The sequence below is a fragment of the Mastigoproctus giganteus genome, chromosome 6 (genome assembly GCF_048544385.1).
Source record: "Mastigoproctus giganteus isolate SK-2022 chromosome 6, ASM4854438v1, whole genome shotgun sequence".
Lineage (NCBI taxonomy): Eukaryota > Metazoa > Arthropoda > Arachnida > Uropygi > Thelyphonidae > Mastigoproctus > Mastigoproctus giganteus.
In genome coordinates, this window is record NC_143580.1 from 226,845,541 (window position 1) to 226,868,126 (window position 22,586).

The window sequence follows — 22,586 nt, forward strand, 5'->3', positions numbered from 1 at the left end:
CAGCTAAGAACCCTGGGTTTGCCAAGCCCATACTCACCTGGAGTATTTCAAGTACATTTCCAATAATGTGTCCTTTTATGTATGAATTGTCCTGAACTTTTTCTGGTATGTGCTGCCATCTCTTATCTAGTTTTTCAAACGCTTTTTTTTGTGTTGCCATTTATAAAAACAGTGTATACCATATACACTGTGGTATACACTGTAACCTAGTACTAAATTTAAGGTGCACAAAACCTTTGTTTTGTGTTTAAGTGGATATTTTCTTTCATGCACTACTTGACTGCTTACTTGGACTTGGTACATTATTCATGTCAACATGTTTACCACTAAAGGCTGGCCTCTGTGGCCAGCCTTTAGTGGTAAACATGTTTTCTCATGAAAAACAATTAAGTCCCAAAACAGCTATCACAATGGCACCTTAATTCACCTTTTTGGTGATGTTATTTATAAAAAAACAATATTAGCAATTTAAATCAACTCAGTCTTTTTAGGACTGAGTTTAAATCAACTCAGTCCTGAGTTGATTTAAACTCAGGCTTCAAAGCTTGGACTTGAACAACTGCTCACATTAAAGTTAAACTGCTCACATTAAAGACAAACCTGTTATCCGGAAACCCATTATAAACAACACAGTCATCCAGTTGGCAATTTGATATCCATCAAAGAAATTAAATAGGAGCAAGGCCACAGCTAGTGGCTTTGAAATTGTATGATTAGTAAATTCAGTTTTAGTTTCTAATCAGAAATCTGAATTTTTGAGAATTTCAGCTTTTTTAATGCAAAATTTATGAGGTTTTACTGTGCATATGTGTGCAGACACACATTATATACGTATTTTTTGTTGTTGTTTTCAATTTCCCTATCCTACTACTCACAATTTAATTTCACTAAATATAGTATAAAATACATACAACAAAAAATATATTACTTTGTAACAGATTTTTATATATTTTAGATGCTTATCTTTACATATTCCTTGTGAATCCCTACTTAAAGTTTTACACGCATTAAAACAAACTGATATACATGGTTTAATATTTAAACAATGTACATAAATTATGAAAGGATCTCAAGATGCAAGATAACAAAGTGGTATCAAAAGATGACCAGCAGGTAGCAAAATGTGCACAGGTTAAACAACTTCATAGATTTAATAGCATCATAAGTGTTTTCAAATTACATGGTAATGTTCTCACAAAATTTCTAAGACCTGTTTCCATTTCGAAAACTAGTCATTTCTGATTCGTTCCCACTTTGTCATTCTGGAAAGAATTTTCTCATCCACATTCTTTATACTGTTCCTTCTTTTCTTTGTTAGTATACTAATTTCAACAAAAACTGCACATTCAACTAGCATCTCTCATCATCCACTTGAAACCAAATACAGTGGCGGGAAAAAAAACTGCAACACCTTAAAAAAAGTAACATTTGTAGAGAAATGTATAAGATACTGTTTGATTAGTCATTTTGTTTGTTGCAAAGGTATTGCATCATATAACACTTCTATTGCATCAGACAGTAATTGCAAGTTGTTGCATCAGCCATTTCTATAAATATGGCGTTGGAAGGGTATACAAGCTCATTAGTATCCTGTTTTGCGGCGGTGTAAGCATGGCTCCATATGTTCAGTTGACACCAAGAAAAAAAAAAAAAGTGTGGCTGTTGCTCTGTCCCAGGAAGGGCTTTCTATGTGTGCTATCACTGATAAAATAGGCTGCCACCAGTCAACAGTATCCTGGGTGCTGAAATTCAAGCGTAAAACCGGTGATGTGAAAAGAAGACCTGGATCAGGCCACAAGAGAGTGACTATGCCTTCCCAAGATCGATATTTGAAATGGCTATGCTTTCATAATCACCATGCTAGTACTCCTAATCTAAAACTGGACTTTGAGATGGCCTCTGGTGTTGAAACAAGTGCACGAACTATCCAAAGACAGCTTTCAGAATGTAGTCTGCATGCCTATTGGCCCAAGAAGCCTTTGTTGACCCAACAAATGAGAAAGAAGAGACTTGCTTGGGCTAAAACGCATGTTTCATGGACAAAAGAGCAATGGGGGATCGTCATCTTTTCTGATGAATCGAAATTCAACCTACATGGCTCAGATGGGAAGCAATATGTCAGAAGACGAAAATCAGAGGCATACCATCCTGACTGCATAACACCAACTGTAAAGTTGACCACTGGTCAGATGGTCTGGGGATGCATAACAAGCAAATGGGTGGGGCGAATTAAGTTTATTAATGGAACGGTGAATGCAGAAACCTACACTGCTATCTTGGAGGAGTGCCTGAAACTCGTTATTAGGATCACCAAACAGATGCCCAAAACTGCATTTTTCAACAGGACTCAGCACCTTGCCACACAGCTAAATTGGTAAGTTTTATGCTATTTAGATTTAATGATGAGTTTGTCTTCTTGTCTCACAAGCTTAAAACATACTTACACCAATGTTTTCCCTCGTTTTTCTCCCTTAAGGTGCAGTCATACCTCAGAAATGCTGGCATTACAGGGTTGGACTGGCCCGGGAACAGTGTAAATTTGAACCCTATTTAAAATTGCTGGTACATAGTGTAGTCTAAAATTGCTCAGAAGAAGCCAACAAGTAAGATTTAGCTGTAGAAGAGCACTGTAAGGGTGTGGTATCACAAAAGTGGGCAACCATATATCAGAAGTTGATTAACTCTATGCCAGGTCATTGCAGCTCGAGGAAGAACAACAAAATATTGAGGACTTATTTTGCTGATTTACAGTACGTAATACTATTACGTTAACTTGCCATTTCAGTTTGTACACGTAAATGCAATAAAATGTATGCTTGGTTGTAATGATTGCCATTTGCATGATTTCTCATATTTACATTAATTACGCATTTTATCCTTTGGGAAGATATTTATGGCAATTAGGTATATCACATGGAGTCTTTTTATTCGATTTCATTCACAGAGATATATATCCCTTCTAACAAATGCATTTCGAACATTCCTGCAACCCACAATGCAGCGCAAAACACATTATTTGCAAAATTCACAAGTGATGCAGTTATTTGTCCATCACTGTAAATGCTATCAATGCAGACTGAGTGACAAAAGTTGTACAACATGCTATACATGTTTTGTAACATGTATAGCATGTCAGTACGTTACAGCTTGTAATGTACTAATATTACTAAAAATGTGTAAACTACCATGTAACAGTTGATGTTTAGTGTAAATCTACCTATAATAATGATGTGACAACCACATCGACCTGTTGATGAGCTGGTCATATATACAGTTGCTTTAATATTTTTAGCATAAATATGCAGTGAACCAACTTTGAACCTTGCATGTTTTAAACTGACTTTACTACTATCCTGGGAGCAACTACCTCAAGGAACTTTTACATTTCAAAATACATTTCAAAAGTTAGCAGATTTCATTTCTGAGGCAATTCATTTCTGATTTCATTTCTGAGGTAAAATGAGGTTTCATTTCTGATTTCATTTCTGAGGTAAAATGAGGTTTCTCAGAATGAAATTTCATTTCATTCTGAGGTCAGATTTCATTTCTGAGGTAAAATGAGGCAATTTCATTTTACTTACCTTACTGTCTTTAACATACCACCTGTTGTCCATGCATTTGAAGATAGCATGACATCGAGAAACATTCCTTGACCGAATCTGAATTGATGCTTCATTATCTCTTCCAACTGTTACCTACAAAAGTAATTGTTTTGTCATGAAATATTAACTGAAAGCAGAATAATTTACTGTTATATACCTTTACTGTTATAACTAATAAATAGGTCTTTTAATAAATCAGGCCATCCAATAAATTAGGCTTTCCCCAGCTTTTTTTGAAAACAAAAACTTGCAAATGTGATCTCTCGTTTTGTGAGGCAAGGACTCAATGAGTTGCTTTAGTGCTGTATTACAAACCGATACCGTTTCAAAATTTTATACAATAACCAAAGTTATTTGGCCTAGTGAATATTAATAAAAAGTACCTTGTCCTTTTTTGTCTTCAGCATATACAGTTTATGTAAACAGTTTTGCTCTAACAGATACAACACTACAGGCACACAAAAAAGTTATAGTCTTATGCCTCACAGCAGCATGAAATCCACCTTTTAAGAGTTGCCTGGTATCACATTGCTTTTAAGTATATATGTGGCATCACCACAAGATCAGTCTACTCTTTGTTTAAAAGGTGAAACACTGCTGTTTAGCACATGTTCTATATTATGCCTACCCAGACTGCCAGACCATCTCTGTGCACTGATAAAAGCCTTGTCAATCAATTCGGCCCTGGAGAGATTGTGCAAGGCTCAAGGAGTAGAATTTTTCTCAGCCTGGTCTGTACTTGTTAACAGGAGAGACTGCTTCTACAGGGATGAGAATCAAATCTTAAATAGAAAGGGTGCAAGAATATTTGCTGATGCTATTGAGGCAGAGTTGGGTGGGTCGGAAAACTGCTAGCTTGGGGGCATACATGGATTAATAGATTAACAGCAGCCGCTGGCAGAAGTCAAAGTGATTCTTGCACTACTTCTATTGAAATGCAATTGAGCAGCAGCCTGGAAAGAAAGTTAATGGGGATTTCCAGGACTGCTGGGAGTAGTAGTGGAACAAAAAAATACATGGGCTGTGTTAGGGTAACTAAGAATAGAAACAGGTGTATGTATACTTGCATGTACACCAATGCTAGGAGTACAGTTAATAAATTCGACGAGCTTGAAGTTCTAGTCAAGACATCAAAGGCAGATATTGTTGGAATATCAGAGACATGGTGTCACACAGACATAAGCAGTGCAGAACTGGAATTTGGGGAGTACAATGTGTACAGAAAGGATAGACAGGACATAAAGGGAGGATGGGTTATGCTGTTAGTTAAGAAAAATCTAAGGAAGTGCATCCAATTGATGTTGGTGGACAATGCAATGTTGAGTCTGTTTGGTGTGACATAAGCACTGGGAAAGGAAAAATGAGAGTAGGTGTGTGTTATAGGCCAAATGAATCTGATGAGTATAATGAGCAATTGTACAGAGAAATAGAGTGGGCCAGTAAATCCGAGTGTCTTATAATGGTGGATTTTAATTTCCCAGATATTGACTGGAATTTGTGGGTTGGTCACTCACACAATAGCAAGGCTTTTGTGGATTTATTGGATGATTGTTTTCTACAGCAGCATGCTCAGTAGGCAACTAGAGCGAGTAATACTCTTGATCTGATTATCAGTAGTGATTCTTCATGCATTAGGAATCTGCAGATAAAGGAACCACTAGGTGACAGTGATCACAGTGTGCTGAAGTGGGATTTACTCAGAGGTAACTACCATCAGGGGTTAAGGGAAGGGTTTTTGCTTTCATAAAGGCCTATATACCACCTACCCATTAGTGAAGCACCCTATGATTAAAACTTCAATATAAAAGATTCCAAAAGTGTTTTCAAACTCAAGTAATCTGAAAATCAGAATACTTTACATACTTTTTTAATAAGTTAGGTAAACAATACCACATCTTGAGTATTGCACCCAGGTCTAGAAGACCCACCTTAAGAAAGATGTAGAGCTGTTAGAGCAGGCAGAGAAAAGAGCAGGCAGGGACACAAAAGGATACTCTAACCAAAAACACATATAACCTATCCAGTTGTGCAAATTGTGGCATCTGTAAACTAAGCACCTGTAAGGAGACCCGACTGAAGTGCTTAGGCCTTAAATAAATAGTCAATAATTGAAATTCTGATGGCAGCCTAACTCTTGCTCAGCAACACACACACACACACACACACACACACACACACACACACACACACACACACACACACACAAGGACATCATTTAAACTGAAAGAGGATGGTTATAGAAAAGATGTGCAAAGATTTGCTTTCAGACAGGCAGTAACTGAGTGTTGGAACAAAGTTCTATCTGGTGTTATAACAGTGTATTGAATAAATCCAAGGAATGTCTATACAAATTACTAAAAGGAATGAATAGATGATGTGGGAAATTTTATATATATATATATATATACAGTGTATATATGCTGCTTGCTTCCTTGCATTGCTTGCAGAAAACAAGATTTTACCTGCCCAAATCTGGAAACCTTGTGACATGATCCTTGCTGAATATCGGAATTTTTCAGATTTCGGTAGCCATATTGAGAATCAATTCAGATTGAGAATTAAATCCTTGTCGATCAGTTTGGTCCTGCAGAAAGCATACAAGGCCCATCAGACAAAGTTTTTCTCAGCATGGTCTGTTTGTTAACAAGAGCCTGTTTTTATAGGGATGGAATACACTTAAATAGAAGGGGTGCAAGAACAAGTGCTGATGTTATCGAGATAGTGTTAAGTGGATCAGAAAACAGCTAGCTGTTATCAGGGGGAGGAACATAGACAGTTTTATAGCAGTCACATACAGAGATGAAACTGACTCTTACACTATTTATACTGGGACACACAGCGGCCAGGAAAACAAAATGTTAGGGATAACAAGGCCTGCTGGTGGCCCTTACGGGACAAGCAATTATGTGGGATGTGTTGGAGTTATTAGGAGCAGAGACAGGTGTTCGGATTATTAGGATATACTAATGCCAGGAGTATAGTAAATAAATTTGAGGAATTTGAAATATTGGTCAGGTCAATTGGACACTAAGAATATCAAAAACATGGTACCAATCAGATATGGGGGAGGGAGGATGGAATTTGAATATGGAGAGCACAACATTTTGAGAAAGGTCAGACAGACAGGAGGGCAGAAGAAGTTATGCTCAGTTTAAGAAGTGCACAGATAAGGCACCTCATCCAGTTGATATAGGTGAACAGTGTAATTCTAAGTCAGTTTGGTATGACATAACCTAGAAAAACAAAAATAAGGCCAGGGAAACATTATAGGCCAAATGACTGTGATAAGAATAATCAAGCACTACACTGACAAATAGAGTGGGCCAGTAAATCAGAATGTTTCATAATGGGGGTCTTTCACTTTCAAGATATTGACTGAAACTTGTGGAATGGTCACTTGAACAGCAGCAAAACCTTTCTGGATTTATTGCATGACCACTTTCGACACCAGATGTTAGAGACAGAGATAGCACGAGAAAGCAATACTCCTGATATGATAATTAACAGTAACTCTTCATGCATTAAGTATCTACAGATAAAAGAACCACTAAGTTTCAGTGACCACAGTGTACTGATATAAAATTTACATAAAGATGTAATTACTGCCAAGGCTAAAGGGAAGGGATTTTGCTTTCATAAAGGTGACTACAATCACCTTGGCCAGTTGAAAATTCTTTTCAGTGATACCAACTGAAAATTCGAAATGAGAATAATTCAGGAAAATTGTAGAAGTAACTCGGATGTTCATACTAACTACAATATACTATTTAAGGTTTAGACCTAAATGGATGATAGATGAACTGATGACACTAGTGACAGAGAAGAAACATGTATGGGATGATTACAAATTATCAAGTAAAAAGAAAAATAGAAAAGAATTCTGTGTTTATGTTAATAGTAGAAGGAAAAGAATGAACCACACTGGTCCACTAGATATAAATGGCATAAAAAATTAATAAATATTTTGCATCTACATTCACACATGAGATGTTTAGGAATGGGAAAACCAGAAATATATACCAACTTATAACTGAGAGTTGAATGATTTTGTGATTATATTAAAAGAAACAAATAACCCTATTTGTTTCTTTTAATATAAGAAGTAAATAACCCTATAGGCACAGTTATAAGAACATCCTTGGATTCAGGGGAGATACCTATGGATTGGAGACATGCTAATGTCTCCCTATTCATAAAGGGAACATAAGGGAGAAGTGAAGGGAGAAATTATAGGCCTATAAGTCTGATTGCTGTTATAGGGAAAATAATGGTGTCAGTGATCAAAAAAGTAATGCAGGATCATCCTGACAGAACACGGCTATACAACAATCACAGATTCTTTAAGGGAAGATCTTGCCGGATCAATCTGATTAGCTACTACAACATAGTAACAAAGGAAATAGTAAATAGTAAATCTGAAAATTCTGACATCATATACTTAGATTTCAGCAAAAGCTTATGATACTGTTCCAGATGAAAGGCTGCTATACAAATTGGAGTAGAGTAGCATTGATGGCAAGTTACTTCTATGGATAAGGGGATGGTGCTTTAGTATTAGTAGTGGCAAATGATGCAAGAAAGCAAACTCATACAGCATCAACCAAAAAAAAAACTTCCCACATCACCTGTCCATCCCCTCCATTCTTCCTTGAATTTATTCAAACTACTCACTCCCACAATAGATGAAAATTTATTCCAACAGTCAACCACCTGCTGGCTGAAGGCAAACTTCCACACATCTATCCTGCAACCATCCTTCCTCAATTTGAATTTATGCACACTCATATGTGTAATCTCAGCAAACGAAAGAATGCCATCAGCAATGAGCTTACACAATCCATTCAAAGCCTTAAACACCTCAATCGGATCTCCTCGCAGGTGCCTACCATATCACCAAATTCATTGCCCTTCTCTGCACTCATTCCAAAAGATCTACATCCTTACTAAAATGAGGCCTACAGACTTGATTTGCAGTATCATGCTTAATTGCTTAAGATGCAATCTAACCAGTGCCTTGTACAATGGGGTAATCACCTCCTTATGACTGCTTCCTCTATTCTGAGTGTAGTACTGCACAGTTTGTACATTACTCTGGGATTACTGCTACCCATATGCAACACAGAAGGCAGAGAATGACTATTAATGGGCACTGCTCTTCATAGACTAATGTTATCAGCGAAGTCCCTCAAGGTTTAGTGCCCTTTACTGTTTTCAATATTTATTAACAAAATTAATGAAATTTTATCAAGTTTAATGTCAAATTTTACTGATGAATAAAGGTTGGCTGAGTGATTAATAACAGAAATTAAGGTATGGTGCTGCAACAAGACCTAGAAAAATTGGCCAGGTGTGCTGAGAAGTGGCAATTGAGGTTTAAAATTTAAAAAAAATGCAAGATACTGCATATGGCAGGCAGTAATCACAGAACAGCATAGCAATTGGGTGGTACCATACACAGAATGGAGAAAGAAAACGACCTGAAGATAATTGTACAGTCTGACATGAAGTTTTCTGAGCAGTGTAGACAGGCAGCTAGAACAGCTCATGGGATTCTGTCAATAAGATACAAGGAATTTGTCCAACAGGGACAAGGTGATTGTCTCATTATATAAGGCAATAGTTAGGCTGCACCTTGAGTACTGCATACAGATCTGGCCTCATTTAAGGAAGGACATGGATATGTTGAAACAGGTGCAGAGAAGAGCAACAAGTTTAGTAAAGGACAAAAGTTCAATCCAGAAAAATGCAGCATCTGGAAACTATGCACTTACAAGGAGACCTTACTGAAGAGTTTAAAAGGCGACTGTCTGAAACACCGTATGTTTCAAAAAGTCACTTCACCAAGTTCCTACTGTCAGATTTCTCTAATAATGAAATTTTTGCCATAATAAATTGAATTTTAAACCACCATAATCCTTTGGGGCCACCTGCTTTTGTATTAGCCATCATATTTAAGGGAAAATATAAATGGATGCAAGATTAGTTTACAAACAATGACAATCTAAAAGTTGTTTAGTGTTCAGTGAATGCATTACATCAGGCTAACGCTTTATGCACAAATCTTAAGATACAGAAAAATCTTTGGGCAATATTGTTCAAGAAAGCAGTAGACAATCCCATAACTGTCTAGCAAATTTTTCCATGAGGTTGAAGCACAGTAAAAACTTTTATGGCTCTCAGTTGACTTTGCTCTGCACAATAAGCTTTGATGCTAGTTGGACAAACAGCACACAAGAACACTTTATTTTCCTATTCTTGGGTGGACTGCTGGATTTGCTTATTTTCCTAAAACAACTGAATGACACTAGATAACAGGCTGCGATTTTGGAAGTTCAATTGTTACAGCAGTGACAGCATACAGGAGTAAGCAACCTTGGTAAAGGATTCTGGTAAAATTATCTTCATTCTTTTGTTGTTCTGTGTGTGTGTGTGTGTGTGTGTGTGTGTGTGTGTGTGTGTGTGTGTGTGTGTGTGTGTGTGTGTGTGTGTGTGTGTGTGTGTGTCTTCCTACCAGTGCACAATATATACTGCATTGCTGCTCCCACATTTTCAACTGGTAAACTATATCCCTAATATTTGCTGGAATGAGGATCTAATTAGGTACTTGAGAGATATGGATGTTATACACCTTGACAACATACCTAAAAGATAACCTGGTAATCTTGCTGCTTCAGCTTGTAACAAAAATGATGGTTATGGTAGTAGCTGTGATTATATTTTTTAATATAATCTGTCTATTGTCTATGGAGGATTATCCATTTTTTTATGAAAGTACTGAATATAAACTTGAGTTCTTTCTGGTGATGTAGGTGGCTAAGACCACGAGCTGTAAGCAAAACCTTCTTGACTGTTAGGATGAATTCAACATCTATGAAAGGTTACCTCTCTGTGTTGCTTGGTATAACTCTACTTTTTATAAAATTGGAGTTAATCACATTTTCAGAATCACTGATAAGCATTCTATTTATTTTGTAAGGGGCATAGCTCCATTATCATTTTTTCACTGGTAGAGTGCAGCACAATGCAGGCTAGTTAGTGAAACTTGAATATGAGTTATGTTAACAGTGGTACAACTCCTCAAGTGAGTTCTGCTTGAAAAAAGAATGAGTAATTCAATTGTGATTGGAGACAATTTAAGTGACTCAGATAAGGTTTATGATGAAGATATGGATACAGATTTTGAAATGCCTTCAGGTAATTATAAATCTCTGATTATTTTCTCAATAGTATATTAAAACTTTCTGGTAAGAAATGAAGCACAAATTTTGAGGTTATATTGACTATATAAATTATGTTATGTTTTGGCTATCATTAATATATATTATTTAATATTTAAATTGAATGTGAGGGTAGGGGGAAGGTAGAGGGTGACAATGGATATGTACCATTATCAAAATAATGTGCATTGTATTAATATTGGGTTTTTTTTTGGGGGATTTTTTTCCTCCCATTTAGAAACTAGTTCAGGTGAAGCAACTTCTGCAGATGAAATTCTACTTGCTGAGACTGGTCCTAGCACATCTAATAATGAGATGAACAATGATACAAGAAAGCGTAATCATAGCAGAAGGCACAAAAGAAAAGAAGAAATGTACAAAGGAAATGTTAGGAAAAAAAAAAAAGGAATAGTGGAGAGTCCTACACTACAAAAAGTGGTAAAATTGTTCCATGTAAAATCATCTGAAATGTGGACTGCCAATGCCTATGTAAATGTTTTGGTAAGGTTCCAGAAAATCTGAGAAAACAATTATTTGAAAAATTCTGGACCATAGGTGATTTGATTCTTCAAAACAGTTACCTGAATGGGTAACTGTTTTGAAGATTATGCACCTGTTATCCAGTTCAATGTCGATGCCCAAAAGACTGTTCTGGAATGAAGAAAAGCTCTATGAATGAATATAGATTGGAGATAGATAGCATAAGTTTAATTGTTTGCAAACTATTTTTTTTAATACATTTTGTGTTTTCAATGGCCATCTTGCTAGACTGTTGGATAAAGAGTAAAGAGGAAGGCACACCTCACATTAATGCAAGGGGTAAATCTGAAAATAGGAAACGTGTACTAGAACCACTTATTTATGATGTTAAGGAGCACATCAGAAGCTTTCTCGCTTCAGAAAGTCATTATGAAAGGGAAGATAATCCCAATAAGCAATATTTAAATCCCGATCTCACTCTGGCTAAAATGTATAGCTTGTATATGGATAAATGCAAGTCTGAAAACAAATCATTTGTGGAGGAGCACATTTATTGAAAAGTGTTCCGTGAAGACTTTAATTTCGGCAACCACATAAAGACACCTGCAGCACTTGTGATCAGTTAAAATTCCAAATTCAAGCTTGTAATAAGAATGAGGGAAAGCAAGTTGAAAACTGAAAAGGATTTGAATTTGAGGAAAGCTGAGGCTGCTAGGTCAGCAATGGCATCAGAGGGCATATACAAAAAAGAAGGTTCCAAAAAATTAGTACAGGTAACCCTCGTAAAAATTAGTACAGGTAACAAAAGGGGGGTTACATTCCAAAAGCTAACAAAAATACACTATTTCGTTAACAAAATGTTAACAAAAATACACTATTTCGTTAACAAAATGTTAACAAAAATACACTATTTCATTAATAAAATGTTAACAAAACTAACAAAAATACACCATTCTAGATTTCGTGTATCTTCTGCTCTCTTTAAAAATATCAGTAATTGGGTTTGTTTGCTTTTGTTTGATAAATCTTTGTGAATTTCATTGTATGGAACTAAGCATTTTTGAAGCTCCCTTTTGAACTTTGGGCTCCTTTCATTCAAGAATCTGCATTCAAAAAATAAGATTCCAATTGCTCGGCTAACTTCATGCCTTTCCCTATGCTTTTTAGTATAAAATTTGGAAGTGTAGAATTTATCTGCGATATCATCATCTGAATTGATTTCATTTTACCTCCAATGGCATTTGCACCAAGTCTGCTATGCCAGCTTCTTTTTCTATCAGTAATTCTTGAACGTCTTTAGTCATCATATCTTTTTTTATTTTTTTTGGAGCATTGAAGACTAAGACCATGTTACTCTGTGTATATTGTCTATAAATTGCGTGTGTCCCAAGGTCAATTTTCTGTTTTGCTGGACGAAAAACCAGAGTTTCAGGGAGAAAAAACCATGCTATCCTCACCCGACTAACTCGGGCACATTGTGAAAAAGACCCATAAAAAATTCCTCTTTTGATTGACAGGATTCAAACTCTGGCCTTTTCCAGCCGGTGTGGGGGCAATTCTATCAACTGTGCTGCCCAGGAGGACTTCAGTAGTCATAACGTCAAAACCTTCCCCTACTACCAACATAGCAAGTTCTACTATCGCACCAATTCCGTTTTCTGTCAGTTCGATCATATTTCCTGAATGAACTGATTCTGGCCATACATTTTTCCACACGCATTTAACGCTGACGGTTTTACTTCTTTCAGCGATAAAGCTATGATTCTGATACAGTCCACAATTGAGAAATGTTTCAATACTTCAATAGATTAGGAATCAATTTTTTTTGGAAAATTCATTGTAACGATTTTCTGATGGAATGAGTTTTAAAGGTGGATGTAATGTCTTGATCTAACGACTGAATGCAAGAAGTTGTATTAACCCAGTACAACTGTGGTGGTAGGAACATAACTTCAACGTTCGGATGACAAATCTTTTGGATGGCCTGGTGTGCTATCCAGTAGTAATAAAACTTTGACATCTAGATATTTCCACAAGTTCAACAGCACAGAACGTAACACAGGGATTTCCCAACAAAATAAAATACAGGGATTTCTCAAAAATTTTTTTTTTGACTAGCGAGTCAACAGCAGGGATTCAAAGAGTGGAAATGTTAAAAAATTACATCCAACATAATAGCAGGGTTTCCCCCACACAATAGCTCAAAAATACCCTGTTATGTGAGGTTTACCAAATTCTCTAACCGTGTTATATAAGTACCATGCTGTGTGAGATTGCTGCAATTTATCAATCGTGTTAGAGTGAAACCATGTTGTAGAAGTACCATGCTATATGGGTATTGCCTGTATTGACATTTGACCAGCAGAAAGCATTATCATTTCCTAAATTAACAATGTCACTGTGTTACTATAAAAGAAATATGTATGTATACAATTTTTGTTGTCACAATTTAACAAATGATAAAATTTATACGTATTTCTAGGATGAAGTTTCGAGATCTCAGGGTTCACAAGACATTGGTACCTGCTTATTGAAACATATTTCCAACTCTGTTTCTAACGAGACACATTTTTAATTGCTTATAGCGATACATGTGGAGAACGAAATCAAAATCTTAACATTGCACTAATGATGATGAAAGTTACACAAGATCTTGGCAATAGAGTGGATACATTTGATTTAAAGTTTCTACTGTCTGGCCATTCATATTTACCTAATGACAGAGATTTTGGTCTCACTGAAAAGAATTTAAAGAAAAAAGTTTCTTTATTCACCACAAGATATTTATGCAGTAATTGAAGGCACTGGTGAAAAAAAAAAAAATTCATATGCACTGAAATGAAAGTGCGACTTTTTAGCTATCAAAGATTTACAAAATGTTGTCACATGAAGGGGAAAAAAAAATGAAGAAAATGGTGACTAACTGGCTCAAAATCAAATGGATAAGGTTTGAAAAGCAAAAGCCTTACATAATGATGTACAAAGAAACATTGAATAAAGATATTACTTTCTACACCCTAAATCTCAAACCCACTCAGGGACGTGGAAGGCCAAAAGAATTTGAAACACTTCCAATCTCACTTTTATACCCACAGCCACGAGTGATTAATGCACACAAAAAGAAAGATATGCTTGACTTATTTCCATACATTCCAAGTATTCATTACAGTTATTTCAATGCAAAACAGACTGAAGATGAAACCCAATAAAGGTGATTCAGTTACCTCACAATATGAATACTTGTGAAACTAATACGTAAAAAAGTAATACACAGTTTACCCTTGATGTTTTTCCATTTTTTAATAAACATGGTATTTTCTTACTTAAATCCATTGTATGTTTCCTTCGGTATACCTCAAGCATTACCATGGTTTTATTAATCCTATACTGAAATACTTTATTTTGATAGTGGTACATCTTCATTGCCCCCCCACCCCACTTTACCTACCCCTCACATTCAATTTTCTTGGAACACAAAACATACAAAGAAAAGTACAACTAAACAAGAATAATTATTTTTCAATAATCCAAACTCCTCATTTTTCCACAGATATTTAACTTCAAGGCTTTATATCTAAAAATGAAGGAAAATGGAGCAGTACACTTAAGGCCTAAATATGTCATACCATTCCAATAACCAACTTGAAGGTCGCCATTAGACTCAGTCTATTTTGGGAGCAAAGGGATTTTTGGTAGACAAACCTGATTACTAAATGGAGACCAAATAATTTTCAGTTATTTGAAGATCATAACTTCAGATAGCTGAAATAATAAATTGCATTTTAAACCCCCATAATCCTCTGGGTCACTTGCTTTTCTGTCAGATATCATATTTAAGAGCAAACAGAAATGGATAAAAGATTAGTGTCTTATTTACAAACAATGACAATCTAAAAATTGTTTGGTGTTCAGTGAATACATTACATCAGCCTGATGCTTTATACACAAACTGTAAGACCCAGAAACTCTTTGGGTAATTCATTGGTAATGTTTTTCAAGAAAAAAGTAGACAATCCCATAACTGTCTAGCAAATGACAATACTCCATTTTATGGGTACGCCTTGTCACTGCATCACAGGCGTGGCCAGAGAATGGGGTGATTGTCCGGTCAAGTTCTGTGAGGTGAGTTTTCTTTGTATTCAAGTAGTCATTTTTGTTTAGTGAAAAAAGGTTAGGTTTTTACGCGACTTTGGGAGGGATTCAAGCAAAAAACCAGTCGATGCCCACAGCAGGACTGCCTTTTTCAAATTGATGAAAGATTAAACTTACATTTCAGATGCATTAACAAATAATAATAATATATAATTTAATAAAAAAAAAAAAATCAAATGACTTTTATGCAAGAACAAAGCATTTTGCTTTTGACATACACCATGCCGTCCATTCATTCCTACAATCACCACACAACAAACAATATCCACTGATACAGCTACAATATATGTTGTATGGATAGCTTATGTATGTACAAAAAATAAATAAATAATAATTGCTGGATTTCTACTGGTCCAATTTTAATGAAATTAGACCAATAGAAACAAATCATTCTGAAAGAATGATTTGTTTCTATTGGTCTAATATAAACTTCTATGAAAATACAAATATAAACTTCTATGAAAATCTATCCATTAAGAGTTCATACATGCATATGGACAGACACATGGACAACAGGTGCTTTAAACTTACATGCTTAACATGCCTGAAAAAGGGTATTAAAGAATACAAGTTCACTGTATACATTAGCATTAGCATTAGTAGAGGCATATGATGCAAGAAAGCAAGCTTATTCAGCATCAGCCAAAAAAAAAAAAAAAAAAAAACCCTCTCCCATTTCACCCCTCCGTTCGTTCGAAATACCTGTCCAGTTGAGCTTTAAATTTGTTTAGGCTATCAACTTCAACAACAAGTGACGGAAGTCGGTTCCACCAACCAACCACCCGCTGGCCAAAGGCAAATTTCCGCACATCTATCCAACATCCATCCTTCCTCAATTTGAATTTATGCCCTCTGAGGTGATTATTTTGAGCATATACTACCATAAAGTAGTAAATAAATTAAATATCTGTATTCATTTTCTTTTAATATTTGCAAATCCCTTTACTTCTTAATCCATTCTCGTGGTGGAATGACTGGACATGCCCCACCAAGTTTTTTTTTTCATGAAAACCCCAAACGAGAGGTATTAGAACCTATAGTACTTGGCAAATGATCTCCCAACCCATACTGAGGCCTGATTTATGGATACATACACATGGAAATATATTTTCAGTTTTAACAAAATATATATCTCGCTAATAGAAAGAATGAGCCCAAACCGGATCCCAAAATTAGCTTTTAACTACAAACCCCAGAGTTTGTAGTTAAAGCAAGAGAGATGTGGGTCGACTAATGCAATGATGGCAAGATCAAGACCACCTCCAAGAGCTACAATGGAACAGGTCTTAAAAGACCTAAGCCAGATCAAGTTCATGATGATGTCAATAACTGCAAGTGTTGCTAAAAGCAAAGATCATATATTTAAAATAAAGTGTTAAACTAGCATGATTCACATATCTTGCGACATTTTTTTTACTTATCTCATTCTCAATTTTTTTAAGCGACACTGACATAAAATATGAAGCATGCACCCAGTTCCTTGAAGTTTTCATTTTATTTTCAGAGAAACAGACAAGTCATTTTTAGACAAATTACTGAAATGTCTGTAACAGAAACAATCTGAAGTAAACCTAATCCATAGTATGACAAGATTATGATGTGACAACAATATCAATTATCTGTTTAGTTCTTATTTTTTTGATGGCCTTATTAACCAACACTCTTATTCAACCATAATGATAGATGAGTTGATTTTATACCTTGAAAGATCTCCTCGGGTATAAAATGGAATGGCTGTGACCCTGGGGTAACATACATGCAGAGCCTTTCAAATGAGTGGGAACTGCATGAGCAACATGAAGGTGGCAAAATTTGCTTTCCTGAAAGTCATGTCCTTTGTTATATTTATTACATCACATAATATACCCATCAGAATAATGAAATAAAAAATTTGCTAAGGTTGCGAGACTTCTCTAACACGCTTTATACATACAACCCATTTAATTGAATGGCATAAAACCTGCAATATGAAATTTCATTTGGCAAAAAAGATGCCAGTGTAAATCGATACTTTTGAATCAACTTAGAGCTGGTAAGATGAATCTGCAAATATGTTAAATGTAAACCAATACTTATTACTCACCTCAGAGCCTGTAAGGGGAATCTGTTTGACAATTTCACTAATTCCCAAGCAGGTTTCAGTTCTCTGTGTGTTATGGGGTTTCAAAACACCGGACATTATTCATTTAATATTCCAGTAACAATTATCAATATATGTTCGGCAGACACACATCTTTTAAATTTTTACGAACTACATACATATTACTCCCCTCATCTACATTCTGCTAGTAAACAACTCACCAAACTCCACAATTCATGTTACACTATTTTGATATTTGGATAAAAGCGTGACAAGTACGTTATCCCCAAATAGCAGAAACTGCCAAATTCATTAATGCGAAAGGTTTGACTGCAAAGATTAATCTCATTAATCTAAATATAAAATTAATTAAATTTTGAAACTGGTCTTAAGAAGATAGATACTAAAAGAATTCAACGGAATTTTCTCTTTAAATTTTTAACTTACATTCCCCATATACCCAATTTAGTATTTCCCTGGTGTCATACAGCAACAAACACAAAATGCTATCTATTACAAAAATATTTTGGAAAAATAATTATCTAATAATTAATAATCAAAATAATTATTTATTCCTAATTATATATAGGAAAAAAGATTAAATAATATGAATATGCAACAAACATAAAAAAAAAAAAAAAGTTACATTAAATTGTGTCAATAATTTATTCGACATTAAGTATGTGAACGTGAGCAGAAAACGGAAACAAAAAAATCAACTGAAAAATTATATTAATATAAAATATTAGTATGATTTTTCACTTGGTTTTATTAGTATAAAATATTAATCCCCACCTATGGTATCTTTAGCTTGTCGTGGTGGTGGTGGGGCTTGAGTGTCTCAATGATCCACAGAGTGGTAGCTTGCTTGCTACTGGTAGGGCCCCTCCCAAGCCAGAAAGGTCTGTAGCTAGAGACCAGAGGAAAAAATTACCCTGGTCCTCCAGGTTGGGGGTTGGTGCAATGGCCAGCTCCTCATTCCGAACTATAAAACATTCTTTCAATGCTAAAAGACCTAACATAGAAAAATCGGATGGACAAATAGGAATCGAACTGGCAAACGGAAAAGGATTATGAATTGTGGCTGCTGGAATGTACAAGGAGTTAACACAAAACAAGATGAAATTTTATTGGAATTAGGAAAATATAAATTGGATGTGGCTGTCTTAACAGAAACAAAGAAGAAAGGGAGAGGTGAAGAAAAGATTGGAGAATATATTTTCCGTTAGTCTGGTGGCGACCGACATGTAAGAGCTAAGACCGAGGTGGCTGTACTTATTCACAAGAATCTCAGAAAGTTTATTGAAAAATGGAATTTTGTTGACGAACGAATCATGACCCTTGAAATTAAATTTATGGAAGAGAAATTACTATTATTGGGGTATATGCTCCTAATAATGAGTCTCCTACAGATATTAAAGATTATTTCTGGGAAAACCTGAGAGAAGTAATAGAAGCAATTCTTCGTTGCAGAGATGATACTAAAATCAGAGTGGGACAAACTGCGGACAAGGAAGTGGTAGGAAGACACGGAAAAATGTAAAGAATGATAACGAAGAGAGAGAGACTGATAGAATTTTTGCTCTCAATATAAGCTGAGGATTAGTAACACCTTCTTCCAACATAGAGACATTCATAAGTTTACATGGTTCCAAGAAACAAAAGGACTAAAATCAACAATTGATTATGTGATCACTAAACAACAAAGCGCAATTTTTGTCAGTGATGTTAGGGCCCAGAGAGGAGCATACTGAGGCTCTGATCACTTTTTGGTGAAGGCTACGTTGTCATTCCCATGGACCGAAAAATTCAATGTGGACTCACTAAAAGATAAGAGCACTAGGGGCTTCTATCAACGAAGATTGGACCAAGAATTAGATGAAACCTATAGGAAGAGTGTAAAAGATATATATGAATACCTAAAGGAAACAGTGAAGAAAATTTCCAGGAGAGTCAATAGGAAAATCTCAAAAGGTGAAACAAAATGATTGGCTGAACATGGAAATTAAGGAATTAATAAGAGTGAAAAAGGAAACATACCAAAGATGGCTAAGCTCAAAAAGTTAAGTTCATAGAAAAAAAAAGGAAGTGAAGGCGGAAATCATCAAGGCAAAGAACGAGTCCTGGAACAGAGCATGTACCGAGGTGAACAACAAATTAAGATGTACAAGACCTGCAGAGGCATGGAGAGTATAGAAGAGTTTAAGAAAACCTCATAAGCAAAATGCTAGACTGGAAATGATAGATCTGGAGGAATGGTCAATTATTATGAACAGCTATTGAATAAATGAAGAGAGGAATTTAGAGAAACTGAAACAGAGGTAGTTGTCAAGGAAAAAGGATTGAACATCCAAATTAAGGAAGTAGAAGCGGAAATAAAAATGGCAAAAAATAAAAAAACACCAGACCGAAATGGGATTAACATGGAGCTGCTTAAATATGGAGGTCGAAAAGTTATAAATCTACTAACTCGATTGTTCAACAAATTATGCGATGGAGATAAAATATCAGATGAGCTGACAATCAGATAGATCACATCAATTTTCAAGAAAGGTGACAGAAGAAGATGCTCCAACTATAGAGGAATTTGTGTTATGAGCTCTATTGCTAAACTATTTGGAAAAGTGATAAAATCAAAACTGAAACAAGAGATTCTTATTTCTAAGGGACAGTGTGGCTTTCGACTGGACGCTCATGTAAAGACAATTTATTCACGGCAATATGGCCTTAGTTGCAAATGCTCCTAAAAACCAAATAACAAACATAACAACAATTTATTCACTGTTAAACAAATTCTGGGAAAATGTCAGGTTACAAACCATGATGTAGATAAGCTGTTCACAGAGAAAGCGTATGATAATGTGCCAAGAAATCTTCTGTGGGAGGCTATGGAAAAAATGTCAATAAGCCAGCCATTAATTGAAATAATTAGAAGAATCTACAAGAACAATACTGTACATGCTGTATAAAAATTAGTTCAAAAATATCAAGAAAATTTAAGACTTCCAAAGGACTATTTCAAAGAATGCTATTTGTCACCTACTTTGTTTAAGCTGTACCTGGAAGTTACAGCTTAAAACTTAAACAACTGCACATCTATGGCAATGGTCTAAACAAGTTTAGACCATTGCCATAGATGTGCAGTTCAATGGTGTTCCACTTGGTCAAAATAAGTACCTTTACAATCTACTGTTTGCATACGACCAAGTGGCCGTAGCACAGGATGATGATGCCCATGTATAAATTACATGGGCAGAAAGTTACTAGAAGAATAAAAAACACAGGGACTGACAGTCAATTTTAATAAGACAGAGTACATGAAACGAAGTGAGGAGGTTCTGGATTTAGATGAAATTCATGTGAAAACTGAACAGCAATTTAAATACCTGTGTGCAATTATTCAGGCTGACGGACCATCTGCACAAGAAATTGAGAGAAGACTGGATGAGGGTAGAAAGGTCATGGGAATGCTTAAATCTGTGCCATGGAATGTCCAAAAAAAACCATCATTCAATAAAATAGAGGAAAAAAGATTGGAGTGGTTTGGCCATGTGAAGAGAATGGAGGACGACAGATTGCCCAGAGGAGCCATGGAATGGATGCCGTGGAGAAGAAAAAAGAGAGGAAGACCAAGAAGGACGTGGATAGCGGATGGGAGAGCAGCTATGAATAGAAGAGGACTGGTGGACGGAGATTGGGAAGATAGAAGAAAATGGAAAAAAAGATTAAAGAAATGATTTTTCGATGTTAGTTTCAGGAGAACCATTGTAATAAAGGAATAAATCCTACGAAGATAAAATGTTAGTAGCAGTACCAAATGATTCCGGAACGCAAGTTTAGACAATCAGAATATGATCTCAGGAAGTGAAGTGCAGTGGTCGTTGGCTGTGGAGCTGAAAAGGGCATTTGTAGAGTTTTTGGTGCATCACCAACTTGGCCATATTGTGATGTATATATTATGCTGCAATTGCATGTGTTCTGTGCCTGTTTACTGGACGAAAGAGTTTCCAGGAGAAAAAACATCCTACCTCCGTCTGAGACGAGCTAACTCAGCTACGTTTTGAAAAACATCTATAAAAAGTCCTAACATTATTGATTGACGAGATTCAAACTCGGATCATTTCCATCCCGCGTGAGGAGGACGGTCATTCCACCAACCTGCGCTACACACGAGGGCAAGAGAGAGACCGAGAGATCGAGAGAGAGAGAGAGAGAGATCATAATTCTACAGCAGGTCGAGTTCTTAAACAGGTGAACTAGATACATCGGGTTCTCGGACTTAAAAACATGCCCCGAATCCCAGGAAAGGGTGCCTCTTTCAATTTAAGCAAATAGAACTCTTCTTTGAAGTCCCCAACATTAATTATTGCACCGGGGCCCTTTGAAATTAAGGTCAAACTTACCAACATTATAATGAAATTGTAAAGCCATACTTGGAATACTGCATCTGAGTGTGGAAATGCACCTAAAATGACAACGACGGCATGCAATGGACAATAAGCCAAGTGAAACTAATACAAAAGCGACAATTGGGTTTTACCGTGGTTGATCCTGCTCAGATAGCTGACAAACTGAATAAGCATTTTGCATCTATATTTCCACATCAGGAACTCTGTAGGGAAGTGGACGACAAAAGTTTATTAAGCTCTGTTGGTTAATAAATAATTGTTGAAGTTAAACATAAGAAACGCAAATGGGGTAGATGGAATCCATCCAGTTAAAAAAAGGAGGCGGCAAAAGAAGTAAGCAAACTTAACTTAACGATAATTATGAGAGCATCTTTGGACTCTGGAGAGGCCCCCATGGACTGGAAATGTGCAAATGAATCTTAAGTTCACAAAGGAGGATCAAAGGGTGACACGAGCAATTACAGACCTATTAGTTTAACTTCTATCGGGAGAAATAATGGAGTGACTGGTAAAAGAAGCGTTGCAGGATCATCTAGACAAGACTTCAGTAATAATTCAGACACAGAATGGGTTGTTAAGGGAAAGTCTTGTCTGACCAATTTGATTGGATACTGTGATGTGGTCACAAAGGAACGGAATGCAAAAG

The 22,586-nt window shown here is 35.9% G+C and overlaps 1 protein-coding gene across 3 annotated transcripts in view; it reads right to left on the reverse strand.

Moving 5' to 3' along the window:
- The window catches only part of LOC150085048 (E3 ubiquitin-protein ligase rnf8-A-like), a 68,649-nt gene extending 50,796 nt beyond the window's left edge, over positions 1-17,853 (reverse strand). For all 3 annotated transcript variants that reach the window (XM_090375732.1, XM_090375734.1, XM_090375733.1), the window contains exons 1-2: positions 17,535-17,853; positions 3,582-3,695 (exon numbers count right to left, since the gene is read on the reverse strand). In XM_090375732.1, the coding sequence (XP_090231858.1) occupies positions 3,582-3,695; positions 17,535-17,630 (210 nt within the window). In that variant the 5' untranslated portion in view covers positions 17,631-17,853. The remainder of the gene's footprint in view (positions 1-3,581; positions 3,696-17,534) is intronic.
- Positions 17,854-22,586: the final 4,733 nt, after the last annotated feature.